Source organism: Salmo salar, chromosome ssa15 (assembly GCF_905237065.1).
Source record: "Salmo salar chromosome ssa15, Ssal_v3.1, whole genome shotgun sequence".
Lineage (NCBI taxonomy): Eukaryota > Metazoa > Chordata > Actinopteri > Salmoniformes > Salmonidae > Salmo > Salmo salar.
Genome location: NC_059456.1, coordinates 38,588,667 through 38,611,237, shown reverse-complemented (window position 1 = coordinate 38,611,237; position 22,571 = coordinate 38,588,667). Strand labels below are relative to the sequence as shown.

The 22,571-nt window shown below is 44.4% G+C and overlaps 1 protein-coding gene across 1 annotated transcript in view; it reads left to right on the top strand.

Annotated features, from left to right (window-relative positions):
- The window catches only part of LOC106571389 (discoidin, CUB and LCCL domain-containing protein 1), a 47,928-nt gene that overhangs the window by 7,628 nt on the left and 17,729 nt on the right, over window positions 1–22,571 (top strand). The window contains exons 3-8 of the mRNA XM_014144414.2: window positions 663–806; window positions 1,478–1,529; window positions 3,508–3,580; window positions 9,878–10,011; window positions 12,193–12,233; window positions 14,128–14,325. Of these exons, the coding sequence (XP_013999889.2) occupies window positions 663–806; window positions 1,478–1,529; window positions 3,508–3,580; window positions 9,878–10,011; window positions 12,193–12,233; window positions 14,128–14,325 (642 nt within the window). The remainder of the gene's footprint in view (window positions 1–662; window positions 807–1,477; window positions 1,530–3,507; window positions 3,581–9,877; window positions 10,012–12,192; window positions 12,234–14,127; window positions 14,326–22,571) is intronic.

The window sequence follows — 22,571 nt, the reverse complement described above, 5'->3', positions numbered from 1 at the left end:
CCGTAGGGCAATAGGACTGGGGAATGTAATTATTTGTTCATCATGAAATTCCTCAGTGTTGTTGACGTGTAGTTCAGTGAGGGAGTGGATATAGTGATTTCCACCCAGAGGATGTGGTTGCCATGGAGCTGACTGGTGGAGGCATCATGTTTCATCATGGTCGTCAGTTAAAAGCAAAGCCACACAGGCCATTGAGACCAAACATAACCAGCACTGGCTGCCTGGCTGAGACCCGGTCTTTGGAAAGGGCCCTGGGCACTGTGCTGGGTTTGAGCGTCTCTCTCTCTCTCTCTCTCCCCCTCCCTTTGTCTGCCCTGCAAATTATTTACAGTGAGATTCCTGTCACTGACAAAAGGGAAGCATTTTTTTCCTCTTGTGTGTGAAAGAGGAAGAGCGGTTCTGATGACATGATGTGGTTTGGGTTGTTGGGGCTGAAAATAGAGAGCCTGTCAGGGAGACCTGGAGGGACAAACAACCCCTGTGGGGTGGTGGGTAGGGGGGACCCTGTAGATGCCAGGTCAGAACCTGTCTGCCTCTCTGACCTCAGATATGGTCGCACCATCTTGTGTTGGTCATTTGGAATATGAAATGAGGTCACATTGCTGTCAAAATGCAGATGAATGGTGGTTATGATACACCTAATTCCATCTCTCCTGTTGCAGTGTATGGGACGTTCTGTGGCAGCCTGAAGTCCTACCCCAGAGAGGTACACACGGACTCCAATGAGGTCATCGTCCAGTTCCGCAGCGGGCGTCACATCTCGGGCCGAGGGTTCCTGTTCTCCTACTCCTCAGGGGACCACAGAGGTTTGAGCCTCTCCCTCTCTAGATCTACACCTAAACTAATAATTCAATGCTGTTTCATGCCAAAACAATGATCTTGATAAGAATACACCGTTGTCTGAATTCTACATGTGTGTTTTTATGTGCGGTCCTTTGGTTGGCCTTCTCTTTCCACTGAGGACAGTCAGTGCTACTGGTTAATCAATCAGCTGTGCCACCACTTGCCTGTCCTGTCCTGTCCTCTCCTTGGGGTGAACCCAGAAGGGTTGGGGCTGTTTCTACATGCAGAATTATCAAACACAGCATAGACTGCTGTAAGTCAGACCATATTGAATGACACACAGTCACGCTGTGTGTGTGATGATCCGGGAGTTTACAAACTGGTTTTGGTGGTTATGCCTGTTTCCACCATTATGATGTTGTTGACCAAAACATCATGTAGTTGATCACTAAGACCAATGAATGTGTGCGGTGCGTGTGTTCGTGTCTGTGCATGTGTCTGTGTCTGTGCGTGTGTTTGTGCGTGTGTGTGACATTAATGTTCATCCCAGAGGGAGTGAAGGAAGCAGGTTCTACATCCTGTTGTGGTCCTTTCTGCTCCACAGGGCTGGTTTCCTCTGTCTGCTCTACTACTGCTCACATGGTATTTTCTCCCCTCATTGTCTCTCGGCTCCTCCCCTGTTTTCTCCCCTCAGATCTGCTCACATGTTTGGATAAAGGCAGCCATTTCTCAGACTTAAAATACAGGTAAGGTTGTTTCGTATGTGGCTGTGTGTCTGAGACAAGTCAAATGTCTTGCTTTGAGTCCTTGATGAACTGTAATGGCAATAGATTCCTAGATTGATTATGGAACTTAATGAAAAATATGACCCCTCGTTATCTCTCAGATAGTCAATTAACTAATTTCCTCAATATGCTGATATTTACAGTTGAAGTCGGAGGTTTACATACACTTAGGTTGGATTCATTAAAACTTGTTTTTCAACCACTCCACACATTTCTTGTTAACAAACTATAGTTTTGGCAAGTCGGTTAGGACACCTACTTTGTGCATGATGCAAGTAATTTTTCCAACAATTGTTTTCAGACAGATTATTTCACTTATAATTCACTGTATCACTATTCCAGTGGGTCAGAAGTTTACATATACTAAGTTGACTGCCTTTAAACAGCTTGGAAAATTACAGAAAATTATGTCATGGCTTCAGAAGCTTCTGATAGGCTAATTGACATCATTTGAGTCAATTGGAGGTGTACCTGTGGATGTATTTCAAGGACTACCTTCAAACTCAGTGCCTCTTTGCTTGACATCATGGGTAAATCAGAAGAAATCAGCCAAGACCTCAGAAAAAAAATTGTAGACCTCCACAAGTCTGGTTAATCCTTGGGAGCAATTTCCAAATGCCTGAAGGTACCACGTTCATCTGTACAAACAATAGTACGCAAGTATAAACACCATGGGACCACGCAGCCGTCATACCGCTCAGGAAGGAGACGCGTTCTGTCTCCTAGAGATTAACGTACTTTGGTGCAAAAAGTGCAAATCAATCCCAGAACAACAGCAAATGACCTTGTGAAGATGCTGGAGGAAACAGGTACAAAAGTATCTATATCCACAGTAAAACAAGTCCTTTATCAACATATCCTGAAAGGCCGCTCAGCAAGGAAGAAGCCACTGTTCCAAAACCGCTGTTATAAAGCCAGACTATGGTTTGCAACTGCACATGGGGACAAAGATCATACTTTTTTGGAGAAATGTTCTCGGGTCTGATGAAAAAAAAAAAAAAAAAGGACTGTTTGGCCATAATGACCATCGTTGTGTTTGGAGGAAAAAGGGGGAGGCTTGCAAGCCGAAGAACACCATCCCAACCATGAAGCACGGGGGTGGCAGCATCAGGTTGTGGGGTTGCTTTGCTGCAGGAGGGATTGGTGGACTTCACAAAATAGATGGCATCATGTGAAGGAAAATTATGTGGATATATTGAAGTAACATCATTCAGGAAAGCTTGGTCGCAAATGGGTCTTCCAAATGGACAAAGACCCCAAGCATACTTCCAAAGTTTGTATTGGAGTGGCCATCACAAAGCCCTGACCCCAATCCTATAGAACATTTGTGGGCAGATTTGAAAGCGAGGAGGCCTACACACCTGACTCAGTTACACCAGCTCTGTCAGGAGGAATGGGCCAAAAGTCTCCCAACTTATTGTGGGAAGCTTGTGGAAGGCTACCTGAAACGTTTGACCCAAGTTAAACAATTTAAAGGCAATGCTACCAAATACTAATTGAGTGTATGTAAACTTCTGACCCACTGGGAATGTGATGAAAGAAATAAAAGCTGAAATAAATCATTCTCTCTACTATTATTATGACATTTAACATTCTTAAAATAAATTGGTGATCCTAACTGACCTAAGACAGGGATTTTTTTACTAGGAATAAATGTCAGGAATTGTGAAAAACTGAGTTGAAATGTATTTGGCTAAGGTGTATGTAAACATCCGACTTCAACTGTATATATACAATTTAGATACAAGTATCTTATACGTCTCCATTAAGTCCATTTTGCCCCATTAGAGTGTAGTAATATTGATGGTGTCAGCAGAGACCATCTCTGGTGTGAAGAGATTACTTACCACTCCACTGAACCTTGTCCATCTGGGGAAATTGACAGGATGGGGCCAATGCGTTGTCAACAAGTGTGTTCTATTGTTGTCTACCCTCACAGGAAGTACTGTCCGGCAGGATGCAAAGCAGTGGCAGGCGACATATCCGGGGACATTTCCCAGGGTTACAGGCATGTAAGTAAAATTCTAGTCCTCCTCAAAGGTAGCCTATTCTCTGGCTTTTTTCCAGGTTTATAAAGCGGACAGAAATGCTGTTTGGTCTCTGCCTCCCCCCTGGGGAAAGTTGTTAACCACAGATGTTGGTTTGCAGAGCAGGTATTTACGAGGCATCGTTGTGTTGTTGGAAGCCTTGGCAGCAGTTCAATCCTAACAGGTTCTAGTCCCCTGAAGCAGCCAGCCAACGACTTGTTTGTTTACCCTTGATTACATTGTCCTGTCTTCTGTCAGAGGAACACGACTGCACCTCAGCCCACAGGTGCTTCAGAGTGGTAGTAGGTCTGAATGGGCCCTTGTTATGCGCAGAAACAGACACACCAAAAGCTGGACAGGAGAAGTTGTCCCCAGGCTAACCAGTTGTTGCTGGTGCTTTTGTCTGGCTGCTGCTGTGGAACACACAAAGTGGTTGTGGGGGTATATTGGATGGGTCATCTGTTTATGTAACTGTGGTGCATTTTTACTCAGCAGCAGAGCTGGGCTTTGCTGTTTGGTTGCATCACAGGGCAGCCAAACCACAGGGGCTAGGCAACTGTAAAACCTGGTCCAGTTGGGCTGTGTGAGTGTGTGTGTGTGTGTGTGTGTGTAACTCGGTCTGCTTTGTCTTAGGGCTTGTGTACTGTAGAATGCTTTGGGATCATTACACATAGTTAGAGCTAGAGATGTCCACCTCTCTTTGTAAGGCTGTTTCATTAGCTACTATTTCCAGGTATTACAATGTGTAATACCATAAGATGTGTAACACTCTGAGGTGAACAGCCAAACACACATACAGACTAAGCTCTGTGAGAAGATACTGGTCACTGTATTCACCAAAATAATCCAGAACTGTAGTTATACTAGTCCTCCTCTCTATGGGGCTCAGGATGCATTTCATGTGGGTCACCTGGATGGGTCAATCCCAGTGGTCCTCTGGCTCTGCTACCCTGGCCAGCCCTGCATGTGGTTCAGTATCTATAAAGAGAGGGGCTTTCCAGACCAGGGTCTTTCCAAGCCTCCTGAGGTTTTGCTCTCTCTGGGGTTTGATCAGGGCTACTGAGCGGCCGCCCGGTCAGTGTGACAGACAGCTCCAGGCTTAGGAAGCCCAGCAGGGAGCCCCAGCCCCACAACAATAGGCCTGGAGGAGCACAACAACAGAGAACCTCCCAACGCTCCACCGTCTGCTGGGAAGAAGGATGAGCGTTGGCTTGAGTGCATCCCAAATGGCACCCTATTCCCTTTATAGTGCACTGCTTTTGAACAGGGCCCATAGGGATCTGGTTAAAAGTATTGCACTATATAGGGAATAGGGTGCCATTTGGGAGATACTGGGCCAGAGCGATTGATTAGTCCGCGTAGGCTATTGTATAGGGAGGGTTTGGTGGAGGGCCTAGATTATGAGGAGATGATGCCTGTGGAACAGAAGGTGTTTATCTGTCCATTGTGTTTATCTGTCCATTGCACCCATTCAATAGACACACTCATTAGCATTTAGACCAACAACAGTTTGAATGAGTTCTGGGCGGTTTGTGGTATGGCATTAATGGTTCCTCAGAGTGTATTTATTATAACCATACAAGACCTCCACACATTGTGGCTATGTATTTGATACACTGTATATCTGTAATTAATGTGGTTATCATACCATATGTCATCATTCAGTGTTAATAAGCACTAAGTGAATTAATAATTTAGTCAAATATTTTGTTGGTTGAAATGTCTACTTAGTTAGTGCTTATGACCCTTGGGAAGTGACAGCAGGGAAGTAAGTGACAGCAGGGAAGTAAGTGACATTTTGATAGTTCCTCTCCTACTCTGTAGTATTTCACCCCCTGCTGCTAAGATGAAATAGTCCGCAGAGGTTTAGACAAGGAGGTTAACAGAGGCAGGACACATGGCCAATCTCAGTTAGAACCAGGCGGTCTTTGGCTGATGTATTCAAGCCATTATCTAGTCTAATACGCTCCTACTAGTAGCAGCAGCCTTGAACCCAGCCCTGCTCCAGCAACAATCCATGATTAGTCTCTAGCCATAACTCTGCCTGGGGCCATGATATCATATACAAACTACCAGAGCCTATCCATCTGCTCCACCGGCTGACAGACAGGCAGGGCAGAGTTCAATGTATTTACGGTGCGGTAGTCGGCCCACCCGGCAGTGTATAAATGATCAGGGTAATAATAATGAGACAGTTAAATCTGACCCAAGAGCAGCTGTTAGTCCAGATAAGCGACAGCCAGGCCTCTGTAAAGCAGCTCCTCAGGGCCCCAACCACTGGCCCCCGATCTGTACCATGGAGCTGTGGAGCAGCCTCTCCCCTTCCCACCCTCCCTCCCTCCCCCACTCAGAGGAGAATAGTGCTCACCTATAACACCTAGTCACCAGACCAGCCAGTCTGTAATGGCTTTTTACAGGGAAAGGGAGAAAATAGCTGCAGGCTGAAATGAGCTGTAACTGATTTTAACACTGAGCTTTCACCTTGTATCCGTGTTGAAGTTAGAAATATAAATATATAATCTTTCAGTCTTTTTTATCATGAATGAACAACAATACTTCTTCAGAAATTCAATTTTCACCTATATTAGTGTTTGAGTGCTTGTTTCAATAGATCCTTGATAGACTTTATGGAGAATGTTATCGGCAGAGCTACGGTTCATTTTTACAGCACTCCAGTGATTGCCATGTTAATTGTAAGGCATTTCACGTTGTCTTGTGGAGGAAATGCCTGTTTTTATACACTTATCCATCAAAGAGCTCCTTTTAACCTGTCCCAGCCCTTCATTTCAGCAGCAGGGTGGGGCAATCTCAGAGGTAGGCATCTAGCTATTCCAAAGGTACTGAATGTTATGTGACAAAGTACTGCTTTCCTAAGTATCTGTCAAGGTTGTGCGCTACTGGTACGAAGTCAGGTGCAGGAGAGCAGTGAGTTGTGATCAGGCCCACTTTATTTGGCAGAAGCACAAATGACAGACGCAACTGCGTCCAAAATCCTCCAGCCACAGGTAAAAGTAAATAAGCGCGAAAACACTCACAAATATACAAATGTATGACAAATACATACAACGGGTCAAAATACGATACCCAGGGGAAAAACCAGTCTGGCGCATAACTAAACACGTAACAAAACAATTTCCCACAAAGACATGGGGGGGGAACAGAGGAATAAATACATGCAGTGTGATTAGGGAATGTAAACCAGGTGTGCAGGGAACAAGACAAAACAAATGGAACAATGAAAAGGTGGAGCGGCGATGGCTAGAAATCCGGTGTCGTCGACCGCCGAACGCCGCCCGAACAAGGAGAGGATCCGACTTCGGCGGAAGTCGTGACAGTACCCCCCCCCCCATGACTGCGCGCCGGTGGAACTCCCGCAGCAGTTCAGGGTCCAACACATCCGCCACCGGAACCCAGCACCTCTCCTCCGGACCGTACCCCTCCCACTCCACGAGGTACTGAAGGCCCCTCGCCCGGCGCCTCGAATGCGGGATGGAACGAACGGAGTACGGCGGGGCCCCCTCGATGTCCAGAGAGGGCGGAGGAACCTCCCGTACCTCAGATTCCTGGAGCGGACCAACCACCACCGGCCTGAGGAGAGACACATGGAACGAGGGGTTAATTCGGTAATCGGGGGGTAGCTGTAACCTGTAACACACTTCGTTCACTCTCCTCAGGACTTTGAATGGCCCCACAAACCGCGGGCCCAGCTTCCGGCAGGGCAGGAGGAGGGGCAGGTTTTGGGTCGAGAGCCAGACCCGGTCCCCGGTGCGAACACCGGGGCCTCACTGCGGTGACGGTCCGCGCTAATTTTTTGGCGCAGCGCGGCTCGCTGGAGGTGAACATGGGCGGCTTCCCATGTCTCCTCCGCACGCCTGAACCAGTCGTCCACCGCAGGAGCCTCGATCTGACTCTGATGCCACGGTGCCAGAACCGGCTGGTACCCCAATAGGCACTGAAAGGGGGAGAGGTTAGTGGAGGAGTGGCGGAGCGAGTTCTGTGCCATCTCGGCCCAGAGCATGAACACCGCCCACTCCCCCGGCCGGTCCTGGCAATAGGACCGCAGAAACCTGCCCACATCCTGGTTTACTCTCTCCACCTGCCCATTACTCTCGGGGTGACACCCTGAAGTAAGGCTGATCGAGACCCCCAGACGTTCCATGAACGCCCTCCAGACTCTCGAAGTGAACTGGGGACCCCGATCAGACACTATATCCTCAGGCACCCCGTAGTGCCGGAAGACCTGTGTGTAAACAAGGCCTCCGCAGTCTGTAGGGCCGTAGGGAGACCGGGCAGAGGGAGGAGACGACAGGACTTAGAGAAACGATCCACAACGACCAGGATCGTGGTGTTTCCCTGTGAGGGAGGAAGATCGGTCAGAAAATCCACCGACAGGTGTGATCAAGGTCGTTGTGGAATGGGTAAGGGATGTAGCTTACCTCTGGGCAGGTGTCTAGGAGCCTTACACTGGGCACACACCGAGCAGGAGGAAACATAAACCCTCACGTCCTTTGCCAAGGTGGGCCACCAGTACTTCCCAGTCAGACAGCGCACCGTCCGACCGATCCCCGGATGACCAGAGGAGGGTGACGTGTGGGCCCAATAGATCAACTGGTCACGGACAGTAGATGGAACGTACAGACGCCAGACAGGACACTGGAGTGGAGCGGGCTCTGTACGCAACGCCTGCTCAATGTCCTCGTCTAGCTCCCACACGACCGGCGCTACCAGGCAGGAGTATGGGATTCTGATCCATGGGTCGCGCCTCTGTGTCATACAGCCGGGACAGTCTGCCTTCATATTCTGGGAACCTGGTCTGTAGGACAGGGTAAACACAAAACGGGTAAAGAACATGGCCCACCTTGCCTGACGAGGATTCAGTCTCCTCGCTGCCCGGAGGTACTCCAGGTTGTGGTGGTCAGTCCAGATGAGGGAAGGGTGTTTAGCCCCCTCAAGCCAATGTCTCCACGCCTTCAAAGCTTTAACCACAGCCAACAGCTCCCGGTCCCCACAATCATAGTTCCGCCCCGCCGGGCTGAGCTCTTCGAGAAGAATGCACAGGGGCGGAGCTTCGGTGGCGTGCCCGAGCGCTGAGAGAGTACGGCTCAATGAAAAGGTAGAGCGGCGATGGCTAGAAAGCCGTGACGTCGACCGCCGAACGCCGCCCGAACAAGGAGAGGAGCCGACTTCGGCGGAAGTCGTGACAGTAACGCACCACAGAGTAGTATGTTTGACATTCCTCCTACAGCTGCAATTACTGTAAATATCGACCCTGAATGCAATCACAATGTGCCTTTTTTTCCCACGTGTAAATGAAGTGTGACGTGATTGAGAATGCATGGGGCTTATATTAGATTAGCGTCTACTGTGGCTCCATGTCATGAGATTGCCTTTTTAATCTGGGATGAGATGCCTGCACTCCCACTGCTGACACAGATGAATGACGGGGAGCTGCATTGCTCTCCTATGTGCCATGTTGAAGGGAACCTCAGACATGAGAGGAATGGTGCACTGATGGAAGCAGTAGTCCAAGCTCATTCACTTTTGTTGAAAGTCCAAGTTTTATGTATGTATTTCGTGGCCCACACTCTCTTGGTGAAATGTTTTTTTTATTTTTTTATGTCTGAATGGTAGCACCACACAGTTTGGCTAGCTCATTACAAGAGTGTCTGGAGTTTTACACTTCTCCTACCTTCTCTGTGTTCAGCTCTGGTTGTTATCTGAGCTGTGTCTGTCTGTGTAATAGCATATCAGTCTCTTGTTTCAGACCTCTATGATGTGTTTGTCTGTCTCTGTATCACACCTGTGGTTTCAGACCTCAGTTCTGTATGTCTAATATATCATATCTCTCTGTGGTTTCAGACGTCCGTTCTGTATGTCTAATATATTATATCTCTCTGTGGTTTCAGACCTCAGTTCTGTATGTCTAATATATTATATCTCTCTGTGGTTTCAGACCTCCGTTCTGTATGTCTAATATATTATATCTCTCTGTGGTTTCAGACCTCCGTTCTGTATGTCTAATATATTATATCTCTCTGTGGTTTCAGACCTCCGTTCTGTATGTCTAATATATTATATCTCTCTGTGGTTTCAGACCTCTGTTCTGTATGTCTAATATATTATATCTCTCTGTGGTTTCAGACCTCCGTTCTGTATGTCTAATATATTATATCTCTCTGTGGTTTCAGACCTCCGTTCTGTATGTCTAATATATTATATCTCTCTGTGGTTTCAGACCTCTGTTCTGTATGTCTAATATATTATATCTCTCTGTGGTTTCAGACGTCTGTGCTGTGTAAGGCTGCCGTCCATGCAGGGGTTATCCTGGATGAGTTAGGAGGCTGGGTATCCGTGGAGACCCACAAAGGCCTGAGTCACTACCACGCCACCAGAGCCAATGGGATCCAATCCAAAGAGTGAGTACTGGGGAATTACAGGCCATGATTCAGAGGATGGGCAGTGCAACAGCAGTAGACTTGAATGTTAGGCCTCACATGTTGCCCTTCACAGCACTATAGGTTTCCGTAAGCAGAGGTACCAATTGGTGTCCACAAACATTAGCCATTGGTTTAGGATTTATCTTTTTAACAGTCTGATGAAAGTTGTTGATAATAACTCTCCTAAGAGGAATAAACCTGCATGATGGGACAACTCTTATTTTTTGTGTCATCTCTGCTTCGAGTCTTAAATAAATGTCTGCTGCCCCAGACCTTGGCCAGGTTTACCTCGGTAGAAACCGGATTAATCAGGCAGGGCTAGCGGGCTAGCATTCCTGCACTGATTCAATGATAGATTAGCCGGCTTCTCACAAATGTCAGAGACAGTCAGTCTTGCCTATGGCATTCATAGAGATTTATGATGGAGTTCTGAGGTGGGGGAAGAGAGAATAATAGTGTCCATCAGTCATAATTCACTAAAGTGTGTAGTCGTATAGTCAGTTTTTATACATGTAACACAGTGATGCATCACTGATATTATGACAACAGAGTGAAGGCAAAGGGGCTTGAAATAATTTGATTTGATTCTTAAAGAAATGGCCATCACTCAAGCTGTCTTTAATGTTCAGTGGGGGAGGAGGATTTTGTCATTTGAAGTAATGCATGCAAACCTAACGTGATAAGTCGTTCATATCAAATAGGCTTCAGAGCCCCTAAGCCTAGCTATGTGAATGCATTGGTGCAGTGATGGCAAATCAAATTGTGACATTTAGAAATGTATAGGTTCGGTTTTCACAAATTACCCTGTATTGATTTGCCCTCTAAACATATCGAGCACTGCCCATCAATCAATCACTTTCTAAATGTGAACTCTTATTAAGTGTAGCAAATAAATCTTAATTGTAGCAGTACATAAACCTTTTGTCCTACTGAACCTGTGTATTAACATGTTGTACACTGACATTTTCTTTATAGCCATGTAACAACATTGTATGAGCTTTGCTAACATATTCTATACAAAGGAAACATGCATGGGGTCTTTACACATGTTCTTCATTGCATTCACTGGCTGAACATGCACTGCTGAATTGAATATGTTCAGTGTTGTTCTCTGGCTCCTGATAGAACTTTCTCTTGAAAAAGAGCGGTATCATAAATGGACAACCCCAGCCTAATACAAGTCTAATTCTCCAAATACTTGGCCTTTGCTGAAGGGGATGAATACTTGGGTTGTGTTAGAACATGAAGTTAACCTACACTCCAACGGTATGTATAAAATGCAGCAAGGATTGGATGCTGTTAAGCCATTGTGATAATACAAGTTTGACTTAACTTGACTTCCTAATTGGATTCTGCTGGATTAAGACATGAACAATATTTACTCAGACAAGACCCATGCTCATACTTTTCTCTCAATCAACCACAGCACCATGCTTCCCACTCCCAGGAAGGCTGAACTTGATGATGTAACAGTCCCCTGAGCCAGTCTCTGTCCAATTTGGAAGAAAGGATCAATATCTGGTTTGATTATGACTCTGTTATTGGAAATGGATCAGCTCAAACCAAGATGGATACCTGTGTATGTTTTTATTCATGTTGTAGCAGGGACTGTTACTTTTTGACTGTTAGATAATAGATCATTTTGACACTCCCAGGTGCAGGTGAAAGTCAGTACCCACATTAAAGTGTTTGATCTTTTGTACTTTGACACACCTCTCTTATCGCCCATAAATAGAATTTAACCACCACGTCTGCTTTTCTGAACTGTTCAAAGAAAGAAAAATCTGATCCAGGAAGCTGGTGAAAATGATAGATTGTTGAGTGATGGTGGAGAAATATAAAATTCTCCCAACTAGCCCCTTGTAATTAACACCAATCCTGGTGTCTCAATGTGTTCAGGTTTATCCCCCAGCTATAGGGCGCTAGGAGAGAAGAGACTACACAGGGAAGGGCAGGGGCAACAAAGCACAGGGTCCTCGGTGAAGGCTGATTTGGGAAGAGAAGGGGGGGGGCAATCTGGTGATGCTTCTTTGTGGCCACAATGGGTGTTCCTCCACAATGGCAGGCCCTCCACAATGCCAGGCCCTCAATCTATCACTGTAATTGTAATGGTTGAAGCTAACGGCCCGCCATTGATGGATATTATTTTTCTTCTTCCAGCGGCTCTTTGTCCGAAGCTCTCTTCACGTTCCTCACTAATGGTAACATTTGTTTTGTTCTCTTTCTCTACTGATTTTATGCTCTTAAATTGTTGTTTCTCAAACTACAGTTTCTTAGGCCATTGTTTTTATCACGTAATAAAATGTGCTGCATTTTCACCAGGAAGGAATGTATCAAAGCCTACCACTTACTAAATGAAACATTTTATGGCAGCATTTCTGATGACTTACTGATAGTTGTTGAAAAAGGAAGTCATTCACAGTCAAACAGAGTAAAAGATCTGGTTTGGAAAATGAAAGCTGGTGTAGTCACACCTTATCTTGGCGTGACGCGTGGGAACCCTGTATCTCTTGTCTGTGTGATATTTTCATACAGCTGTTTGCAGTCTGGCACAGTTTCATCCAGTCAGTCGGCTATAGCTGTGGAGGTTCTGGCTATCTATATCACAGGCAGGCAGGCCTGGGAAAGCTCACAAATCAACTGTTGGTGTCACAGTACAGATGTGTTCAGACACTTGACGGTACAACAGCTGTGTCAGAAGACAGACTGCACTTATTAGGCTTATTTACTCTCAGTTACTCTGGACAACAATACACATTTTCAAAGAAGTTGTGATGTAAAATGTGTCTCGTTCCCAATTTACAGTTGTCATGTTTCTTGTAGACACTCTCACATAGGCCTTATGTGGTAAATTGTTTTGCTCAAAAGGACTGCTCTTTCTAAAAGATCAATAGTTGCACGAAGGGATCTTTGCTCTCCGATCAACTCAGACAGCATCAATGGTCACATGACAAATGATGCCATGACATGTCTGACATATATGTTCCCTAATCTGGACACTTCATGACCTCATCAACACTGTTGATGTCCTGCACTTTAATTAAGACTAGCTCCTTATTGACTTTCCTCAAAACTCCACTCTCATTATGTTGGAATGGTGAGGAGGACAAGAGTCATAGCTTCTTTACACAGGGTTTTAATTGGTTGCAGATTTAACAGATTTAGTCAGACTAGTTGCTCCTGGGGCTGTTCTGACAGGATGTCTCCTGTGGGGACGACGTCGTCGATGCACTTATTAATGAAGCCGGTGACTGATGTGGTAAACTCCTCAATGCCATCAGATGAGTCCCGGAACATATTCCAGTCTGTGCTAGCGCATCAGTCCTGCAGCTTAGCATTCGCTGATACTTCCTGTTTGGGTTTTTGTTTGAAAGCAGGAATCGGGAGAGTAAAGTTATGGTCAGATTTGCCAAATGGAGGGTGAGCAAGAGCGTTGTATGCGTCTGTGTGTGTGTGGAGTAAAGGTGATCTAGAGGGTTTGTGTTTGCCTCTAGTTGCACAGGTGACAGAAATGAGGTAAAACGGATTTCAGTTTTCCTGCATTAAATCACTGGCCACTAGGAGCCATTTTCTTGTTTGCCTATGGCCCTATACAGCTTGTTGAGTGTGGTCTTAGTGCCAGCATCGGTTTGTGGTGGTAAATAAACAACTACGAAAAATCTGGATGAAAACTTTCTTGGTGAATAGTATGGTTTACAGCCTTATCATGAGGTATTCTAACTCAGGTGAGCAGAACCTTGAGACTTCCTTATTATTTGAGATTGAACACCAGCTGTTGTTGACAAAGATGCACACTCCACCCCCCTTGAGCTTACCCAACGCTGCCATTCTGTTTTGCCGGTGCATAGAAAAAAAGAGCTAGAATATTATCCATGTTCTTGTTCAGCCAAGTTTCCGAGAAACATAGTATATTACAGTTCTTCAGATCCCGTTGATAGGAGTCTCGAACAGAGCTCTTCCCGTTTGTTCTCCAGTGATTATACATTTGCCAATAGAACAGAGGGCAGAGGAAGTAGTGGGAATATTTTGGTAAAATCGTATTCAGTTAGAGCAGCAGAATTGTTGTTATTTACTTTTTCTTCTGTTGTTTTCTAGACTGTAAGAACCAGTCAGTGTTGCAGCATGTGTCTGTTAGTGCCAGTTCGTGGGGAGAAGCGATGGGTTGTCAGTCTGACTGGGCACCCAACAGCTCCCAGGCTGACCCAGGATCAAGGGGCTGCACCTGGGCTGCAGATCAGAACGACAGCCTGCAGTGGCTCCAGCTGGACCTGGGGGAGAAGAAAAGGATCACAGGTGAGATAAGAGCCCTACTCAGGGGAACCTGCCCTCAAACATAAAGCTTCCAAAACTACTCTCTACCTGACTCTACCAATAGAAGCTAAGTAGCACTCTGACTTTTTCCTCAGGGCTTATTCATTTATTTGGATCCCCATATTGTCTCCACACAATATTGGGGATGTCCGGCTTGCTGTACTTTCAGTGCCTTTATAAAGTATTCACACCCCTTGACATTTTCCACATTGATTAAATTGAGATTTTTTTGGGCCACTGGCCTACACACAACCCTGTAATGTCAAAGTGGAATTATGTTTTTCGAAATGTTTACAAATGAATTACAAATTAAAAGCTGAAATGTATTCAACCCCTTTGTAATGGCAAGCCTAAATAAGTTCAGGAGTAAAAATGTGCTTAACAAGTCACATATTAAGTTACATGTACTCACACTGTGTGCCACACATACAATTATCTGTAAGTTCCCTCAGTCGAACAATGAATTCCAAACATAGATTGAACCACAAAGACCAGGGAGGTTTTCCAATGCCTCGCAAATAATGGCACCTATTGTTAGATGGGTAAAAATAAAAAAGTAGACATTGAATATCCATTTGAGCATGGTGAAATTATTAATTACACTTTGGATGGTGTATCAATACACCCAGTCACTACAAAGATACGGGCGTCCTTCCTTAGTTGCCAGAGAGGAAGGAAACCGCTCAGGGATTTCACCATGAGGCCAGTGGTGACTTTAAAGAACTTAGAGTTAAAAGGCTGTGATAAGAGAAAACTGAGGATGGATCAACGACATTGTAGTTACTCCACACTACTAACCTAATTGACAGAGTGAAAAGAAGGAAGCCTGTACAGAATACAAATATTCCAAAACATGAATCCTGTTTGCAACAAGGCACTAAAGTAAAAGTGCATAAAAAATGGCAAAGCAATTCACTTTTTGTCCTGAATACAAAGTGTCATGTTTGGGGCAAATCCAATACATTACTGAGTACCACTCTATATTTTCAAGCATAGTGGTGGCTTTATGTTATGGGTATGCTTGTAATCGTTAAAGACTGGGGAGTTCTTCTGGATATAAAAGAAATGGAATGGAGCTAAGCACAGGAAAAATCGTAGTTGACATTGTGTTTATGAATGACATAACCAAGAAGTAGAATGTGTGTGTGTGTGTGTGTGTGTGTGTGTGTGTGTGTGTGTGTGTGTATATATATACAGTGGGGGGAAAAAGTATTTGATCCCCTGCTGATTTTGTACGTTTGCCCACTGACAAAGAAAGGATCAGTCTATAATTTTAATGGTAGGTTTATTTGAACAGTGAGAGACAGAAATACAACAAAAATATCCAGAAAAACACATGTCAAAAATGTTATAAATTGATTTGCATTTTAATGAGGGAAATAAGTATTTGACCCCCTCTCAATCAGAAAGATTTCTGGCTCCCAGGTGTCTTTTATACAGGTAACGAGCTGAGATTAGGAGCACACTCTTAAAGGGAGTGCTCCTAACCGCAGCTTGTTACCTGTAAAAAAGACACCTGTCCACAGAAGCCATCAATCAATCAGATTCCAAACTCTCCACCATGGCCAAGACCAAAGAGCTCTCCAAGGATGTCAGGGACAAGATTGTAGACCTACACAAGGCTGGAATGGGCTACAAGACCATCGCCAAGCAGCTTGGTGAGAAGGTGACAACATTTGGTGTGATTATTCGCAAATGGAAGAAACACAAAAGAACTGTCAATATCCCTCGGCCTGGGGCTCCATGCAAGATCTCACCTCGTGGAGTTGCAATGATCATGAGAACGGTGAGGAATCAGCCCAGAACTACACGGGAGGATCTTGTCAATGATCTCAAGGCAGCTGGGACCATAGTCACCAAGAAAACAATTGGTAACCCACTACACCGTGAAGGACTGAAATCCTGCAGCGCCCACATGGTCCCCCTGCTCAAGAATACATATACAGGCCCGTCTGAAGTCTGCCAGTGAACATCTGAATGACTCAGAGGACAACTGGTGAAAGTGTTGTGGTCAGATGAGACCAAAATGGAGCTCTTTGACATCAACTCAACTCGCCGTGTTTGGAGGAGGAGGAATGCTGCCTATGACCCCAAGAACACCATCTCCACCGTCAAACATGGAGGTGGAAACATTATGCTTTGGGGGTGTTTTTCTGCTAAGGGGACAGGACAACTTCACTGCATCAAAGGGACGATGGAATCTTGGGTACTCATGTACCGTCAAATCTTGGGTGAGAACCTCCTTCCCTCAGCCAGGCCATTGAAAATGGGTCGTGGATGGGTATTCCAGCATGACAATGACCCAAAACACACAGCCAAGGCAACAAAGGAGTGGCTCAAGAAGAAGCACATTAAGGTCCTGGAGTGGCCTAGCCAGTCTCCAGACCTTAATCCCATAGAAAATCTGTGGAGGGAGCTGAAGGTTCGAGTTGCCAAACGTCAGCCTCGAAACCTTAATGACTTGGAGAAGATCTGCAAAGAGGAGTGGGACAAAATCCCTCCTGAGATTTGTGCAAACCTGGTGGCCAACTACAAGAAACGTCTGACCTCTGTGATTGCCAACAAGGGTTTTGCCACCAAGTACTAAGTCATGTTTTGCAGAGGGGTCAAATACTTATTTCTCTCATTAAAATGCAAATAATTTTATAACATTTTTGACATGCGTTTTTCTGGATTTTTTTGTTGTTCTGTCTCTCACTGTTCAAATAAACCTACTATTAAAATTATAGACTGATCATTTCTTTGTAAGTGGGCAAATGTACAAAATCAGCAGGGGATCAAATACTTTTCCCCCCACTGTATATGTGTGTGTGTATATATATATATACACACACACACACACACACACACACACACACACACACACACACACATACAGTGGGGGGGAAAAAGTATTTGATCCCCTGCTGATTTTAATATATATATATTTATTAGAGGTCGACCGATTATGATTTTTCAACGCCGATACCGATTTATTGGGGCCACACAAAAAAAAAACGCTACCGATTAATTGGCCGATCTTTTTTTTATATATATTTTTTTTAAATTATTATTATTTTATTTTTATTTTTTTATTATTTCATTTTTATTATTTTTTTATTTTATTTTTTTATTTATTTGTAATAATGACAATTACAACAATACTGAATGAACACTTATTTTAACTTAATATAGTACATCAATAAAATCAATTTAGCCTCAAATAAATAATGAAACATGTTCAATTTGGTTTAAATAATGCAAAAACAAAGTGTTGGAGAAGAAAGTAAAAGTGCAATATGTGCCATGTAAAAAAGCTAACGTTTAAGTTCCTTGCACAGAACATGAGAACATATGAAAGCTGGTGGTTCCTTTTAACATGAGTCTTCAATATTCCCAGGTAAGATGTTTTAGGTTGTAGTTATTACAGGACTATTTCTCTTTATACGATTTGTATTTCATATACCTTTGACTATTGGATGTTCTTATAGGCACTTTAGTATTGCCAGTGTAACAGTATAGCTTCCGTACCTCTCCTCGCTCCTACCTGGGCTCGAACCAGGAACACATCGACAACAGCCACCCTCGAAGCAGCGTTACCCACATAGAGGAAGGGAAGAAACTACTCCAAGTCTCAGAGCGAGTGACGTTTGAAACGCTATTAGCGCGCACCCCGCTAAATAGCTAGCCATTTCATATCGGTTACACCAGCCTAATCTCGGGAGTTGACAGGCTTGAAGTCATAAACAGCGCAATGCATTGCGAAGGGCTGCTGGCAAAACGCACGAAAGTGCTATTTTGAATGAATGCTTACGAGCCTGCTGGTGCCTACCATCGCTCAGTCAGACTGCTCTATCAAATCATAGACTTAATTATAACATAATAACACACAGAAACACGAGCCTTAGGTCATTAATATGGTCGAATCCGGAAACTATCATCTCGAAAACAAAACGTTATTCCTGTTACATTGCACAACCTTCAGTGTTATGTCATAATTACGTAAAATTCTGGCAAATTAGTTCGCAAGAGCCAGTTGGCCCAAACTGTTGCATTTACCCTGACTGCGTGCAATGAACGCAAAATGACACCATTTCACCTGGTTAATATTGCCTGCTAACCTGGATTTCTTTTAGCTAAATATGCAGATTTAAAAATATATACTTCTGTGTATTGTATTGATTTTAAGAAAGGCATTGATGTTTATGGTTAGTGCTTTTTTTGTGCTTTTTTCGCAAATGCGCTTTTGTTAAATCATCCCCGTTTGGCGAAGTTGGCTGTCTTTGTTAGGAAGAATAGTCTTCACAGTTCGCAACGAGCCAGGCGGCCCAAACTGCTGCATTTTCCCTGACTCTGTTTGCAAGAGAAGTGACACATTTTTCCCTAGTTAAAGGAAATTCATGTTAGCAGGCAATATTAACTAAATATGCAGGTTTAAAAATATATACTTGTGTATTGATTTTAAGAAAAGGCATTGATGTTTATGGTTGGAGCAACGTCTACCTAAGCGATTATATGCAACGCAGGACAGGCTAGATAAACTAGTAATATCATCAACCATGTGTAGTTAACTAGTGATTATGATTGATTGATTGTTTTTTATAAGATAAGTTTAATGCTAGCTAGCAACTTACCTTGGCTTCTTACTGCATTCGCGTAACAGGCAGGCTCCTCATGGAGTGCAATGTAAAGCAGGTGGTTAGAGCGTTGGACTAGTTAACCGTAAGGTTGCAAGATTGAATCCCTGAGCTGACAAGGTAAAAATCTGTCGTTCTGCCCCTGAACAAGGCAGTTAACCCACCGTTCCTAGGCCGTCATTGAAAATAAGAATGTGTTCTTATCTGACTTGCCTAGTTAAATAAAGGTCTAAAAAAAGGGAAAAAATTATAATAAATCGGACAAATCGGCGTCCAAAAATACCGATTTACGATTGTTATGAAAACTTTAAATCAGCCCTAATTAATCGGCCATTCTGATTAATTGGTCGACCTCTAATATATATATATATACTGCTCAAAACAATAAAGGGAACACTTAAACAACACATCCTAGATCTGAATGAAAGAAATAATCTTATAAAATACTTTTTCTTTACATAGTTGAATGTGCTGACAACAAAATCACACACAAATAATCAATGGAAATCCAATTTATCAACCCATGGAGGTCTGGATTTGGAGTCACACTCAAAATTAAAGTGGAAAACCACACTACAGGCTGATCCAACTTTGATGTAATGTCCTTAAAACAAGTCAAAATGAGGCTCAGTAGTGTGTGTGGCCTCCACGTGCCTGTATGACTTCCCTACAATGCCTGGGCATGCTCCTGATGAGGTGGCGGATGGTCTCCTGAGGGATCTCCTCCCAGACCTGGACTAAAGCATCCGCCAACTCCTGGACAGTCTGTGGTGCAATGTGGCGTTGGTGGATGGAGCGAGACATGATGTCCCAGATGTGCTCAATTGGATTCAGGTCTGGGGAACGGGCAGGCCAGTCCATAGCATCAATGCCTTCCTCTTGCAGGAACTGCTGACACACTCCAGCCACATGAGGTCTAGCATTGTCTTGCATTAGGAGGAACCCAGGGCCAACCGCACCAGCATGTGGTCTCACAAGGGGTCTGAGGATCTCATCTCGGTACCTAATGGCAGTCAGGCTACCTCTGGCGAGCACATGGAGGGCTGTGCGGCCCCCCAAAGAAATGCCACCCCACACCATGACTGACCCACCGCCAAACCGGTCATGCTGGAAGATGTTGCAGGCAGCAGAACGTTCTCCACAGCGTCTCCAGACTCTGTCACATCTGTTACGTGCTCAGTGTGAACCTGCTTTCATCTGTGAAGAGCACAGGGCGCCAGTGGCGAATTTGCCAATGTTGGTGTTCTCTGGCAAATGCCAAACGTCCTGCACGGTGTTGGGCTGTAAGCACAACCCCCACCTGTGGACGTCGGGCCCTCATAACACCCTCATGGAGTCTGTTTCTGACCGTTTGAGCAGACACATGCACATTTGTGGCCTGCTGGAGGTCATTTTGCAGGGCTCTGGCAGTGCTCCTCCTGCTCCTCCTTGCACAAAGGCGGAGGTAGCGGTCCTGCTGCTGGGTTGTTGCCCTCCTACGGCCTCCTCCACGTCTCCTGATGTACTGGCCTGTCTCCTGGTAGCGCCTCCATGCTCTGGACACTACGCTGACAGACACAGCAAACCTTCTTGCCACAGCTCGCATTGATGTGCCATCCTGGATGAGCTGCACTACCTGAGCCACTTGTGTGGGTTGTAGACTCCGTCTCATGCTACCACTAGAGTGAAAGCACCACCAGCATTCAAAAGTGACCAAAACATTATATATATATATATATAATGCGATGACGGCTATTCATCGAATAATTACATACTAATTAAGTAGTAATCTGGGGCACCACGGCAAAAGTTTAACAAGTTACCATTTCCCAAATTAACTCAAATATCAGAATCTCGATATACTATCCGTCATCCATCAATCATTTGCTCCTATTTCAGTCTCATTCTGAATGTCGTAATATCCTGTAAATCTGCACGATCCCTAGTCTCCATGATGAATCAGTTTACACAAATTGTCTTAATTATTTATTTACTAACTAATGAAATAATCCCACAGAAATACATAAACACACACACAGGATAGATTATACACTGATTATTAACATGATGCGATGAAAGGTCCCTAGTGGACTAACTCAATATGACGGCTGGTTACACAATGATAGGGGGTGGGGAACGAAAGAGTGGGAGAAGGAGAGACAAAGGAATTCAACTATTGTACATACAGTTGAATAATACGCTCATCGTAAATATGGATATTTAGCACCCTAACAACCGCTCATTCAGAATTACAAAAAGCAATGTACATATTTACGCTTGTATGTCTTTGTCGTTTCTCTCTCTTAAAATCGCCCGGTCCATTTTCTGTGGAGTCAGTCGACAGAAAGTCTCTGGTTGTGTAAGTCTCCGGTTGTCCACCAGAGGTAACCATGTCCTTTGTAGTTGTAGCTTCTTGGTCTAGGAGTGTCTGTTAGAACAGATCTTCCTTAGGTGTACCACGCAGTGTTCAGTGGGCCTTGTCCTTCACTCAGTTTGTTTAGAATAAATACCACCTATAGTGGTGAGAGGAAATTGTTCTTTGTCTCTCGTCTTTGGTAAAGTTTCCTAGGCTAACAGTGCATAAACAGCTGCAGACTAAATGTTCCTGTGTAGTCTTCTTCGAGAGAGTTTCAGAGGGTCTTACCATATACTGGTATTGTAGTTCTTAAACCAGTTCGTAAAATATTCAGCTCACGCTGCACATATACTGGTCTTTAGTTTTAAACCATTTCCCAGCTGTGTAGCCACCGCTCCACGCTGTCTGGTCTCTAGAGATTCCAACCAATTCAACATGTGGATGATCCTCACATTCTCTGGTCTAATGTAAATTTCATTAGGAGTCCTTGTATAAACACTCTGGGGAAAAAGGGGCGTTCCCTCCTTTTGGCATAATGTCTGTACTCACGTGGGCCTGGTTACTGACTGGGTAAAACTTTGCAGGAAAAACAATTATCCAATTTAGAAGGCTAAAATCACATTTCGTCTTCTCACAAATAGTTTAATATTTAATCATGTAAGTTCCACAACATTTAGTTGTAAATCTGATAACTGGGACGTATACATTTTTGAGTTACCGTTATTTGGTTCAACCATCCTTAATGATATCACAAAACAACAACTTATTTGACAAGATTATTGTTTAGAGCCCCACCAACCATTTCCCACATTATTTACGTTACTCATCCACCTCTGGCCTGCTCGCCTCCCTACCTCTGAGGAAGCACAGTTCCCGCTCAGCTCAGTCAAAACTGTTCACTGCTCTGGCACCCCAATGGTGGAACAAGCTCCCTCACGACGCCAGGACAGCGGAGTCAATCACCACCTTCCGGAGACACCTGAAACCCCACCTCTTTAAGGAATACCTAGGATAGGATAAAGTAATCCTTCTACCCCCCCCCCTAAAAGATTTAGATGCACTATTGTAAAGTGGTTGTTCCACTGGATATCATAAGGTGAATCCACCAATTCGTAAGTCGCTCTGGATAAGAGCGTCTGCTAAATTACTTAAATGTAAATGTTTCAATGTCCAACCTTTTGATGTTAAAGTTTTGGACAAGTGTCTACCTGTTGTAACACTCAGACATTCCATTCTCAATACTGCAGAGCCCAAAGGCAGAGTTTCTGCAAGGTATT